A 15,265-nucleotide genomic window follows, 5' to 3' on the forward strand; every position below is an offset into this window, starting at 1 on the left:
TTCTGCACGCCGCTGGCCCCTCAACCTCTCCACAAAGCCTGTGCCCTCAAAAAAATGATGATGGTCCAACAATTCTGCCGCCTAGCTTTAATGTTTCAGTGCCCCCGCAGCCGCGCGGCGCCGTGCTGCGACTGGGATAGAGGAAGGGCCCCCTCTTCCCCAGCGAGGACGACATGTGCACGGCGAGCCGGAGCCCTCCTCCCGGCCAAGGCTGATGTGCGGCGCACGACCTGCTACTGGGCCGCAGCCTGTATATGTTCACCGCGGGCGCGGCGTGCTTCAACACCTCTACTCCTCTCATAGTGCGGGCGAGCGGTATCTCAGGGTACTTGAGGGGTCCGAGCGGCCTCCTCTGGACACAAGCTGCAGCGGTCGGTCTGGCCATCCAATTTAATTAATTACATGGACAATTACTATCAGCAATTACTACACCTGAGAATTCAACAACAATATCTGGTGGACTTAGAAAATTTTTCCTCAACTTTAAAACTAAAGTTTTCCTTCTCAATTCAACCTTCTACAAACATTAAGACAGTACTTCCGCTGTTACTACAAGAATTTTTGAAACTGAATCAAACTAAATTTCAACCATTTCGGTAAATGCTTCTGCAATCAATCTTCATATCCACATCATAACTTGGACCTTGTTCTCAAACAAATTTCCTGTGTCACCCCTGGAGGAACCTTTGGGGGGGGAGGTCTATACCGGGCGGTACACCTCCACGCCGCTTATTTAAAATTTGCGCCAGTTGAAACTCCTCTGCTGGAGGAAGTCTGAACTTTAGCTACGGTATTAATTTTCTACCTTCTCAGAAGATGTCACTACCTGGAAATTTTGGAGTTTTTGAACTGTGTCATTTTCGACGTATTTTTGTTTTGCTTGTAGTAAGAAGTGTGAACTTTCTCTTCTAGAGAACACTACTGAAGATCAACAATAGTGCACCCTAGTGCGGAGTGAAAGAACTGTTTTTTTTGGAGAAAATTTAATTTCAAAAGTTTGTTCTTTGCTAAATTTCTTTCAGTCATTGTTTAAGTTGGCAATATTAACCCTTTCTTTCCCCTTGTTTTGAATTTAGCCAATCCCGAATTTCTTAAATTAATTTTCCACCAATGATGTGTTTCTTCTTCATCGTGTGTAGGGGTTTTCTTTAACCACCAATAAAAAGATTGTGGGCGGGTGTTTTCCTTCCTAAAACGCCTCGAACTTTCCGCGAGAGTATATAAACTGCTGATTTTTGGGTCACTGCGCCACTTCTGTTCCATCTTTTCGCGTGTAAAGTACATTGCAGGGGGCGGGAAGCGTCTCTTTCTTCGGCGGCAGTCAACAACCAGGTAATGGCCGATTAATTACTTCTTTTCTTGCTTGCTCAGCAGTTTAACTCTCGGGGCGGGTCCGAAGTTTTTCCATTATGTAACCTTCCTTAGAATGTAAAGAAACTTGTATCTCTTCTATCTTTTAAACTACATATTGGGATAGAGAGTGCTTAACCCTCTCGAGCTCCCACTCATATTGTTTCGAGGTGAACTTATTTTCTCAACCTATTCTTCCTTAACATTATGTAAAATTATTTCTTTCTAAAGTCACCTCTTTAGTATGGGATTAGGCCTTGCATTTGTGGCCTAGAGCCAGATTAGGTTTTAAAAGCAAATGTATTAGGAGTGCAGTTCGCCTCCTCTCAACTTGGTATTTTAGAGGTCATGTAATTATCCTTTTATCGCTTAATAGACCTCAGTAGGTTGGGTATTTTACCCCTGTGCTTACGTCCTTAGAGGACAGGTTGAAAGTAGAGTTAGGTGTGGCCTTGTGATAGGCTTAAAACTTTGAGAGCGGATCGCTCTTTTGCAATTTATTTCTGCGTGCCTCTAGGAGGTATTACTGTGTAATTCGGAGCAAGTGCTCCTGGGCATGTTTGGGGTTTTCTGCCCCTTTGCTAAACCATATGTACATGTAAATTCGGGCTAACTGCTCGAGAATTGGAAGTTCGGGGCCTGAAGCCCAAAACCTGTAAATACTATTGTTGCTCTTTGTTGCCTTGCTACTCTGTACCTGCCATTCTTGTTATTTCTGAGTTTGAAAAGAAAATATAACCTTGTTAAATTTTAAATTAATTTTACTTTCGTAGCTTGAGACCTGTTCACCACCCCGCACCTTCTTTCACCTCTAACTACCACAAAAACACGGTAACAATTATTATTGTTACATTATATGTCAAAAACTTAACATGTTAGAGACAAGAGCCTTTTTTATTTGTAAGGACCTTTAAAAATAAGGAACATGTACCTTTTCTTTTCGGAAAAGGCACTTAACGGGGGGTGAAAAGAAGTGAAAAATAGTTGAATTATTTTTATGAGGATACTTATATCTTAAAAACTCAAGACGTTACAGACGTGAAAATTGGTATTTGTAATCTCCTTTAAAATAAAGAAGTATACATTTTTGTCTTCGGAATGTACACTTTGAAGGAGGTGGGGTGGGGGTAGGGGTGATCAAGGGGTTGAATTCTTTTTATGGGGATACTTATTGTTATCTCAAAAACTGAAGATGTTACAGATGTAGGAATAGGTACTTAGAATCTCCTTTAGAAATAAAGAAACATGTATTTATTTTTTCGTCTTGAGAGAAGACTGTTACTCACGTGTACAATTCTATGTCGCATGGACGTCTTAGCCCCAAAGGGTAATACCACAAATATGATTTACAAAGGAATTCTGGGGTAAGCGGATCTCAATTTTTGGATAAGTTGTTATACTTTATGAATTTTCATTTAATGTATTAGTACAATGGCGAGGAACGATTTCTTTGATAAAATTACGAAAAACACGCGAGCGAAGCGGCGGGTAATTGCTAGTAAATAATATATGAATTTGAACCATCGTCGTATGTGAACCTTCCATGTGAACAACAAGTAAGGATCAACTGCAAACGAGGCAGCAGCTAGCATCAGAGATAATATGGAAAAACCTGAAATCACAAGATCATATCCTATCGTTTCTTCAATAAAACTCATGCAGCTGAAGACATCCACTTGCAAGCAAGAAGAAAAGTTCTCGTGATGCAAGGTAGTAGACGCTCTCAATCATTCAGAATATGGGTTAGTTACGGTACTTGCGTGAGGAATAATAACGGCGATAATAAAGAGATGCCTTCCAGTTAAAATGATGTTATTCTACATCGCTGCAACCATATTTCTCTCTCCTTTGCTGAGCGTTTCAGGTAAACATTTTTGTTTTCAAATTCAGCCTGTCCATCACGTATTCCAGATACTTCCTCCTGGGCCTTCCTCTTCCCTCCTTTCTTGGAACTTCTCCTTGCAGCATAGTCGTGAGGAATGTGTTATGTCGAACTGTGTGGCCAAGGAATTTGGTTTTCCTCTTTTCTAATGTGTTGATAAATTCCCTTGTTTCATCTATTTCCTTAAGGACCCTATTTTTTATTCTCTGTCTAACTAATTTTCAGCATCTTCCTCCATATCCACATTTCCATTGCTTCAAGGCGTTTTATATCCTGTTTTGCTTAGATCCATGTTTTGCAACCATACAACAAAACACTCCACACAAACAATTTGGCAAATTCTTTCCTAATTTTAATGTTAATGTTCCTGCTTTCCAGAAGGTTTTTCTTGTTACGGAAGGTAAATGAATACATTTGTATTAACACACGCTAAATAAATATCATGAAGGAATGACATATCAATCACCATCTTTCCCCTCAGATTTGTCTAGAGCAACATTCAATTCTAAAAGTATTATAAGTAAGTTAAAACTTGCGAAGTACCTTCAAGAACCGGTTTAAAAGCGTCATTAATTTTTTAGTTGGTAGATGTCAGATAATCGAATAAATTTTTTACAGGAAATGCAAAATATTTCTTTGAAAATTGGATTCTTATTCAGGTAACATTAAAATAAATTCACTTTTCTTGACTTCCGAGACCACCAGAGGAGCATATACCTTCAATCGTTGTCTATTTATTTTTTGACCTCGGTCAACAACTTAGAATGCGTTGAAGACATCCTGCGGCTCAAATTCCAACAGTCGAGAATCTGTTAAAACCGAAAGCAACTGAAAGGCCTGATTCATTGTTCAGTTATATCCTCGCTGTCGCGTTAATTCACTTAGGTTTCTGGCGACAGTCAGATAAGTGAAGGCTAACGTTGTGGAGGAAGTAGCACGGGTGTTAATTAAACCAAAGGCTGATATTTACCTCCTTCGGATATAGAAAATCTTCTGTATGTATGTAGGTGGTAGAATATGAACCTACTTTTACTTTCCCAATGCAAACTTACACCTGCACGTCTTGTACCGCACAGCCAACCCCCTCCATGAAGGAGCATTGAACAAATGGTCTTCTTATTCGTCTTCTTACGAAGGAGCGGAAATACTTTAAATACATAAAACAGACAAAAAGCTTCTTGAGTCACTAAGAAACGATCACGTATAGCTGCTACTGCAAATTGATCGTGAACAATCTAGTATTTGATAACGTAGAGTGCCTGAGAAGCGTTTGCGAACTGCTAAAAATTATCGCAATGTGTTTCATTTAAATAGAAATGAACAAATGCGCGCTGTAACACGAACCTATAGCAACGGTGAAATGGTGGCGACTGTATAATAAACTCATTCCTATGTAAATGATAACTGAAAGCGTGTCGATGAAAGTGAAACTTAAGAAAACTTTGCACTTCTATTCATTCAAAGAGCTCTTCTGAACGTCGTGAAAATCACTTGAAGTTTACTACTTAGGATAATATCCAATAGTCTCCAAGGGTAGATCATAGGAGACTACTGGCAAAAGAGAGGGCTATTGAACTAGATAAAAGAGTGACTGAGTGCGTGACTATATCTATAGAAAATGGAACTTAGAGAATTAGAGCAAGTGAAGCTTTATCTGATCCCGTAATCATTAAGAGGGAAATTCCTCAAGGCAGTGTTATTGGACCTTCATATTTTCTTATATATAAATGATATGAGTAAAGAACTGGAATCAAGGATAAGGCTTTTGTGGATAGAATAATAAATAAGTTATACGATTGTGAGCAATAGTAAAAAGACCTCGACAATGTTGTGAGATGGTCAGTAGGCAATGGTATAATGATAAACGGGAATAAAAGTCAGGTTGTCAGTTTCACTAATAGGAAAAGTCCTCTCGGTTTTAATTACGGTTCTTCGTTGAGGGAATGAAATTTCCTTATGGGGATTACTGTAAGTACCTAGGTGATAATACAAGGAAAGATCTTAAGTGGGGTAATCCCATAAATTGGATTGTAAATAAAGGGTTCAGATCGCTGCACATAAGGATTTTGGGGGTTGTAATAAGGATGTAAAAGAGAGGGCATATACATTTCTGGTAAGATCCCTAACTAGAGTATAGTTCCAGTCTATGGGACTCTCACCAGGAATACTTGATTCAAGAACAGGAAGCAAATCCAAAGAAAAGCAGCTCGATTTGTTCTGGGTGGTTTGCTAAGTTTAGACTGGGAAGACTTGGGAGAAAGGAGACGAGCTGTTCAACTAAGTGGTATCTTACGAGATGTCAGTGGAGAGATGGCGTTACATTAGTGCGCGAATAAGTTTGAGTGGTACTTTTAAATGTAGGAAATATCAGAATATGAAGATAAATTTAGAATTCAAGATAAGAAATTGTGGCAAACATTCATCTATAGGTGGGGGATTTAGTGATTGGAATAATACACCAAGGGAGATGTTCAATAAATTTCCAAATTCTTTGCAATCATATAAGAAAAATCTAGGAATAAAACAGATAGGGGATCTATCACCTGGGCGACTGCTCTAAATGCAGATCAATGTTTATTGTATTGAATTATTCTTACTGGGACTGAGTACTAAATTCGGAATTTATTCTTCAAAACTATTTTTAATTACCACAAATTTCGAACAAAATGTATGGGATTGTTCATCTTTGTAGGCATGGTTCACAGGGGAGAAAGATTATTAGTATAACGTTAGATATTAAACTAAACACAAAGATCGAAAACGGTCAATGACTAAAGAAAAACCTCAAGAACCCGTGCCAGAATACCAAAATACGTCATGTCTTTTCATAGACATAACTTGATGTGAGACTATTTTCAGCTTTTTCTTTTGTCAAATGTAACTGTAAAAAAACCTCTTTTAAATTTACTCATTTATTGACAGCACACACATGTAACACAGACCTAACTGGATCAAGAGCAATGTTCATGTACATTTACTGTTATATTTGTAGCTTACAAACGCATAATCACTTCCACCTTTTATCACTGAAGATGATTGAAGATATTACTGAGCCTAAAAAAACATTATGTCAGTGAGGAATTCTTTGCCATTTAAGCGGTTATCTTGATGCCAGCACATGCTAAGCTCAGTTTGTCTTGCTCCGGATAAACCAGAATCCTTTAGATCAGATTCCGGTGGTTTTTAAGGACAGATATGACACCGGAATATCTCCAATACCCTGGGTGGATCTTTCAAGAGAACCTTGCCATTTTGAATGTATGGAATTTCCTTGCACATGCTTCTTCCTTGGGCACATTTTAGCTAAGTATGTTTTGGCAGTTTTGGTTTTATGAGGGCCAATAATATTGAACGTAGCCAAAAGATGATGATAATTCATAATTAACCGTTAATTTTCATTTTGGTTATGACTGCATATCAAACAAGTCTACTTGGGCTCTAGGGTTTCCATTATACCTCATTAAATCACCTCCTGGGGCAAAGCCTTTTACAACTCCTTACCAATTCCTCTGTTACTAGAAATGTCTTCCAAATTGCTTCCGCAACCCGTAACTTGATACCCAACTCTTGGGTACTATTCAATTATTAGTTACGAGTTCATATAATGTGTAATGATTGGATGTACAAGCGTATTTTCTTCGAATGACACGGGTCACAAAGTTTAAAAAGTAATGTATCACTTGTCGAGGAACTTTGCAGTATTTTTTCTTCATTTCAGCTACCATAACCGAAGAAAAGAAATAGAGCGCTGTTTTAAATGTTATATCAATTAAACTAATTTCCCTTAAAGATTAGACGCCCGGTTTTAAACAGTAGTTGATATATTTTTTCTATTATTATTACGGTATTATTGTTATTATTATTATTCAGAAGGAATTAAATACAAATGAAGGGTAGAAAGTCATACCAAAATAAGTGTAACATTTAAATAATAAAACAAATTTAATAACTAACAAGCAAGAATGTCTAATCCTCTTTGATCTATGATATAAAAATATCAGTTTTAGTTTGTAGCTCCGTGGATCAGGCTGCAGGCTCAGGCGGTTCCGTAGTTCAAATCCTGGTCACTCCGTGTAAGACTCGTACTGAACAAAGCTGAGGCGGAACGAATTTCTCTCTGTCATCTTTGTGTCATCTAACATTCCAGCATCATTTTCCAATAGCATTTCATTTCATCTGTCAGTCATTAATTATTGCCTCATGGGAGTGCGACAGGCTTCGGCAGCTGGGAGATTCCTATCCTCGCCGCTAGATGGGGGCTTCATGAATTCCATTCCTGTCCCGGTCGAATAACTGGACACAGGACGTGAAAGTTTTAATTCACTAAAGTTTGAATAATATGTTATCATTTTATTTTTATAATTTTAAGTAAATTTATTAATGTACTTGTAAACCACAGAGAAATCATTTTACCTCTTGCAATGTCAGAATGTATTGTAGTCAATTTCTTTAACAACTACGACGTAAAATTCACAAAAAAGGAAGTTTCCAACAGACTACAACGCGTTTTTGCTGTTTAAAGGCAGCCAGGACCTCAAATGTCGTGTTGTGGATTAGGAGAAAACCTAGCTTACACGGTAGAATGATGGACTTGGCCACATGTGGTAAGAAACGACAGTAATAGATCGTTTTGGAAAAATTCGAGAAACACACACTTAGAATCGTTGTTTAGAAATAGTACAATAATTTGTAGCCGAACAAAAATAACGTTATTGTTTTCACGTATCGCTAACTACTTTTACGGTCTTGGGAGGCGCCGAAGTGGTAGGAGTTTGTCCCTCGGGAATTCCTTAACGTGCCAGAACCGATAAGATGCTGATGTACGGTATTTGAGCACCTTCAAATACCACCGGACTGAACCAGGATCGAACCAGCTAAGTTGGGCTCAGTAGATCAGCGCTCTACCGTCCAACTTACGAGAAGTACAGTGAAATTTTAGAGGCGAAGGTAGCTTGATAGATCGATAAGCCCTGTAATCTAAAGTTAATATGAGGGGTATAAGAATGCACATTTGTAGCGAATGGTATGTAATTTTGGTAAAACATTATTGGTTTTTTTTAATTTATGCCTCTATTTCACATATGTAGGGAAGTATTTTTGATGATCTCATGGACATCAAAGTTTTGACTCTTCACCTAAATCTCATTAACGGATGGATAATTACAGGAGAATACTATGATGTACCAGTGTTACCATAGTCGATGTAAATTCGGCAGTTACCTTTCATTATGTTTACATTGTTACCTGTCGTATTCAGATGTTGTTTCATTGGTTCATACGCTCACTACTTGGCAATATCACCTCTCTGATGTACATTTCTATTAAGAATATCCTCATAATAATACAGGACTCTTTATGACCACCTTTGCTTGAACATAGATTCTTGTACAAGGACCTGAATGAAAATAAACAGCCTGTTTCCAGTCATTCGACCGGGTCAGGAATGAAATTAAGGAAGCCCTCAACTAAAGGTGAGGATAGGAATTGTGCCGGCTGACGAAGCATTCTTCTGGGGCAATAATTGATGACCGATAGATGACATGAATTGATATTGTAGAGTGTTGCTGGAATGTAAGATGATAGAGAAAACAGAAGTGCCCGGAGAAAAGCCTGTCTTCTCTCCGCTTTTTCCAGTACAAATTCTCACATGGAGTGACCGGGATTTGAACCATGGAACCTAGATGTGAGAGGCCGGTGCACTGCTGGCCTGAGCCACGGGGGTTAAATCGGGCCACAATATGAACCCGAAATATCCACCTTATTTTCTACTCTCTCTCCCGTGAACTAGATCTCTAGTAGATTTACTGTACATTCACGTGCTCACGTGTGAAGTGAACGCCCTGTGAGCCGTTGAATTGATCTATTGTTATATCTTAGATATTTATATATACGTACATCATCAATATAGACCGTTGTGCCTTCCAGCGTTCAGTCTGCAAGCCCCTGTGAATTTACTACACGTCGCAAAAATCCCCTATTGCAACTAGCGCTGTGGCCACGTTTGGTTCTATATCTCTTACCCTTAAATCTTTAGAAACCGAGTCTAACCATGGTCATCTTGGTCTACCTCTATTTCTCTTACCCTCCATAACCGAGTCCATTATCCTCCTAGGTAACCGATTCTCCCCCATTCGCCTCTCATGACCACAACACCGAAGCCGAATTATCCGCTTAGCTTCATTCATCGAGTTCATTCCTTAGTCTTTATCTCCTCATTCCGAGTACCCTCCTGCCATTGTCCCCACCTGTTTGTACCATCAATCATTCTCTCTACTTTCATGTCTGTTACTTCGAACTTATGAATAAAATGTCCTGAGTCCACCCAACTTTCGCTCTAGTAAAGCAAAGTTGGTCTGAAAGCAGCCCGATGTAAAGATAGTTTGGTGCGGGAGCTGACTTTCTCCTTTCAGAATACTGTTGATTGCAACTGCGAATTCACTACCTTAGTTTTACAACACCTTGATTCTATCTCGCTAACTATATAACCATCAAGGGAGAATACACATCCTAAATACCTGAAATGATCTACCTGTTCCAGATTTGCATCACCAATCAGACATTCAATTCTGTTCAATTCCTTACGTACTGACATCAATTTAGTCTTCAAAAGGCTAATTTTCATACCATACTCATTGAACCTATTTTCAAGTTCGAAGATAGTAGATTGGAGTATTTCGGTAGAATCTGCCATTAAGACCAAGTCGTCAGTAGATGCCAGACTGCTTACTACATTTCAAACTAACTGAATCCCTCCCTTCCACTTTATATCTTTCAGCAGATAATCCACGTAAACTACGAACAACAAAGTTGAAAGACTACAGCCTTGTCTAACTCCTGTAAGTACTCTGAACCAAGAAATTCTATCTATTCTCACGGCAGCCTAATTGTCTACATAAATGCTTTTGATTGATTTTAATAATTTACCCTTGATCCCGTAAGGGAGCCTCCATGGTTCAGGTGGCAGTGCATCGGCCTCTCACCGCTGGGTTCCATGGTTCAAATCATGGTCATTCCATATGAGATTTTTCCTTCACAAAACGGAGGTGGGTCAGGTTTTCCTCCGAGTACTCGTGTTTTCTTGTCATCTTTCATTCCAGCATCACTCTCCACTATCATTTCAATTCATCTGTCAGTCATTAATCATTGCCCCTGGGAAGTGCGACAGGCGTCGGCAGCCGCCACAATTTCCATTCTCGCTGCTAGATGGGGGCTTCTTTCATTCCAACCCCGAACCGGTCACTGACTGGAAAACAGGTTGTAGGTTTTCATTCCCACTTAATTCCATAGTCCCTCAGTATGGTGAGCATCTTTTCCCTCGGTACCCTGTCATATGCTTTCTCTAGATCTACGAAACATGAACACAGCTGTCTATTCCTCTCATATCATTTTTCAATTACCTGGCGCATACTGAATATCTCATCCTGACAGCTCCTCTTTGATCTGAAACAACACTAGTTTTCATCCAACTTCCTCTCGACCACTGAATCGCACCCTCCCTTTCCAAGATGCCAGTGAATACTTAGCCTGATATACTAATCAATGAGGTACCTCGATATTTGATGCAATCCTTCCCGTTCCCTTGCTTGGAGATAGGTGCAATTACTGCTTTATCCAATACAAAGGTAGGCACCTTACCAACACTCCGTGCTAATTTTATTATTCTATGAAGCCATTTCATCCCTTCCTTCAAACTATACTTCACAATTTCAGGTCTAATATTATCTAATCATGCTGCTTTATGAAAATGGAGTTTATTTATCAACCTTTTCACTTCCTCGAGCGTAATTTCACCAACATCATTTTCCTCCTCCCCATGAGCTCCGCTGTTCGCAACACCACCATGAAGATTTCCTTTTACGGCGAGAAGATTTTCAAAATATTCCAACCACCTGTCCACTGATTCTCTAGGATCTATTATGCGTTCACTGAATTATCCAAGTGAATCTTACTTTTTTTACCCTCCCTTCCTAAGATTCTTTATATCTGTACAGAAAGGTTTCGATTCTGCTTGACCTAGCCTTGCAGATTATTACCAAATTCTTCCTAGACTTTTTTTTGGATTCAACAACTACTTGTTTCCCTCCGTTTCTTTCATCTATGTAAAATTCACTGTCTGCATAAGCCCTTGTTTGGAGCTATTTCTGATAAGCCTTCTTTGTACGTTTACAAGCTGCTCTCACTTCGTCATTCCAGCAAGATGTTCGCTTTTTCCCATCTTTACACACAGCTGTTCGTAGGAATTCCCTTTGCTGTTTCTACTACAGCATCCCTGTATCTCAACCACTCTCTTTCCATATCTTGAACCTTTTTACTGTCCACTGTTCGGAAATTCTCGCTAATTATATCTACATACTTCTGTCTAATTTCCTCGTCCTGAGATTTTCTACACTTATTTGCTTTCAGACAGATTTCACATTCTCTATCCTATGTCTAGAGATAATGATTTCACTACAGATCAGATAATGGTCTGTTTGAATGAAACGCGAAAAATCCTTACATTCTTAACAGATTTCCTGAATTCGAAGTCGGTTAAGATATAGTCTATTACGGACCTTGTACACTACCCTCCCATGTGTAGAGATGAATAGCCTTATGCTTGAAGAATATATTTGCAACTGATAAACCCATGCTAGCACAGAAGTCTAGCAGACGCTTCCATCTCTATCAGATTCCATATCTTCCCCGCATTTACCGATCACCCTTTCATATACTTCAGTTCTATTTCCAACTTTCGCATTGAAATCGCACATTAGCATTATCCTATCCTTGCTGTTGACCCTGACTACGATGTCACTCAATGCTTCATAAAAATTGTCAATTTCATCCTCATCTGCACCCTCACAGGGTAAATACACAAAGATAATTCTCGTCCTAATTCCCACATCATTCGCTCGTTTACGTGCCTAACAGAAATTACATTGCGTGAAATAGTATTCTTGATGAACATTCCTACCCCAGACTCTGCCCTTACCTTTTTAACACCCGTTAAGTACACTTTATAATCTCCCATATATCTACTTCTATTTCTATTTCTTTTCTAAGAACATTCATCAAATTCTATTTCGAACTTGTTTATCCGAACCGATGTGGGTAGAGGCATACTTTATTCAAGTGGAAGGAAATGGGTCCAGTTTCCTATGAAAAATCAAGGTATTCTTCAAATAACACTTTCCAATGCACAGTGCTTTGGATGTAATCCAGCTGGAGAAAACAATGGGCCTTATTGTTCCCTTTTTGAGGCAAATGTGTCTCCTGATAGAATTATTTGAATGTACGCCTTTACAATCTCCGGTTATGAAAGGAGTCATTTTCCTTCCTGCAATATTTACTGATGTCCTTGACGTTATTCGTTTGGAAAATGTTGGGTCCAATTGCATATTTGAGGTGGGTTGCTTGAGAGATTCGATTTATATGAGTACATGTGTTTAGTCACTTCCTACCAACGTTTCAGATTAATATGATATATTGTTTTCTTTCTACAAGATATTTTCCCTTGTGCTGCACAAATAGTTCCTCCACTATTAAATCTAAGGCAGTGTGATCGGCGGAGGTGTAATAAAAGTCCATTAATTTAAGTACGTGAATAATGTTATAGTGATGAAAAAATGTGATTTCATAACTCCTGGTAGAAAATATCGAAAAGAATGTTACATCATTTAATGAAACTCTTGGCATTTTGATTATACTTTACCTTCACTACGGCCTTTACCGTTTGATTTACCTTGACATATTAGAGTTCCTCTCCGAACAAACAATAACAATTTTTTACCTTTATATTGATTTATTTTCCTATGTTCCACCTTTATCTAGGTTATTACCTGATAAAACGCATATTCATATTTCGTGTATACTAACCATTCAAAAGGGTTTCTAATGCACCTTTTTATTTGACTTTATTCAATATCTTAAAGATACTGAATTTGAGTTACAGCCAGGGCATCCATTCATAATTATCCACTTCACCGTCCAACAGTAAACCGAACAACCACTTGAGAATTGAGTAACATATAATGCAACGACTCTTTTCTTCTAAAACTTTGCTAGCGGGAATCAGAATAAAATGAATGCCTTACCTGCAGATGTCTTGCGTGCACCACCAGAAAACGATCATCACTGCTGTACGTCGCTAACCCCACAGTCAAAAGATGATAGTCTTTCCTTCTTATCCACGAAACCTGAAATATAAGAATATTTTCTTCGTAACCTTCTGATACCAAGAGTTAATACTATTCCAAGGTAGGGTGAAGGAAATTAGTACTGTTTAAGGGAAGAAATGAAGGGAGTATTTTCTTCCACTTTAAGGTTTCTTCTGGAGAAAGAAAATAATTAGAATGAATCATAATTACTAGAAACAAAATTCATGTTCTGAGACTGACTTCCCGGCTCGGAATATGAGACCTTATGATTATGTGTGCTAAAATGATACTTACTGAGAGATATTTCGGAATATCCTGTCCCTCATGTTCTTAGGAAGGATCTGACTATATCACATTAAATAACATTAATTACTAGTACGTACGTCTTCGACGGTCAAAATTATTATATAATAAGCAATTGAAAATTTTCAATGGTCATTTAATATACCTTGTTGTGTCATTCAACTGTTCCAGAAATAAAACTCAACCTAGTTGGGTTGAACGCAATTACCGATAAAGAAGTTAAACACAATGCATACTGTACATTCAATAAAATGTCAAGGAAGTTCAGTATAACGCAAAATAGAAATGTTCAAGATCATAACGGCAATGGTAAAGACAAAATAGGAATTGGAACTGTTAAAACCAACACTATTAAAACACACAAATGAAGAAGCAATCACAGGAAGCAGACGCGTTACGGTCGACGAGCTAATTAAATCCCTTAAAGGTATCTAGAAAGTAGCAAATTCAAGAATGGAAAAAGGTGTATTTGTAGCGTTTAGATAACAAAATAACGCATATATATAAGATTATTTTAATATACGCGCTATATAATTTAAATATAGCAAGGATTGATTAACTACAGTATTGAAGACGGCAAGAACAAGGCCTTGACCAGAGAGGAAATAATTCGATATAACTCAGCGTCAACATATAATCATTCGTAAACCAATTCTACACGACGTAAAACTGAAATAATAGCAGACGTATTGGTGATCGGATTGCAATTAAGTCGACATAAAGCAATTTGAATGTGAATCTCATTCTAAACTTATGTAAGAAGGCTTTGATAAAGTCAATACGTTACAGCTGATTTCATCAATGTGTTTTATCTTTTCAATTGAGCGATTCGATCGCCATGGCTCTCTAAGAAGACTTGAGGCAGACTATCCGGATGATACCGAGCTGGACTGACACGGCAGAGAGGAACCTGTACCACAGATGACATCTCGATGACCAGCGGGATAGAATGACCCAGAGCTGCGGAGAATGAACAAAAGTTAATATCATTCCGGAAGTGAAGGAAAAAATGTTTCTTATAATAAATGCATATAATTGCTAGGGAGAGAGAAGTATAGCTTATTTGTAGTTAAACATTAGGTGGCATATCGTTATTGCCTTCAGAATGACCTAAATTGTGTTAGATTCTCACGAGTGATGTAGGCCTATTCATTGTATCGATATGAGGGAATAGGTAGTCTTTCTAAGAAACAAGACTAACTCCAGTTAGGGAATGCAATAATATATTGTGAAAATAATATTTCAATGAAATGAAAGAATCCCAACATGTTATGCTATGTCGCATGTGAAGTGATTATGAGAAGAATATTTTAGGATCTTCGATAAAAATCCAGAGTGATGTGTTAATACATGGAGGTTGTACGTTATCGTAAGGCGTTAGAATAATGTTAGATATGGATATGACAGCAGGCAGGAGACATGTTAATGTTAGTTAGGAATATATTGATCCAATGACATAAATGGATGAGAATAAAGTTATTTATGCGTCAAAATAAGTTATATGCACGGAATATTTGAAAGAATAGGAAGTGATATAGGAAGAGGTATGATATGAAATGGGAAATGAAGAAAATGTTATGATGTTATATGAATA

General features: G+C 38.2%; 1 protein-coding gene across 1 annotated transcript in view; it reads right to left on the reverse strand.

Annotated features, from left to right (window-relative positions):
* LOC136858951 (neuronal growth regulator 1) overlaps window positions 1-15,265 on the reverse strand; it is a 347,575-nt gene that overhangs the window by 201,730 nt on the left and 130,580 nt on the right. The window contains exon 3 of the mRNA XM_068225439.1: window positions 13,306-13,407. Within this exon, the coding sequence (XP_068081540.1) occupies window positions 13,306-13,407 (102 nt within the window). The remainder of the gene's footprint in view (window positions 1-13,305; window positions 13,408-15,265) is intronic.

Source organism: Anabrus simplex, chromosome 1 (genome assembly GCF_040414725.1).
Source record: "Anabrus simplex isolate iqAnaSimp1 chromosome 1, ASM4041472v1, whole genome shotgun sequence".
NCBI classification, from domain to species: domain Eukaryota; kingdom Metazoa; phylum Arthropoda; class Insecta; order Orthoptera; family Tettigoniidae; genus Anabrus; species Anabrus simplex.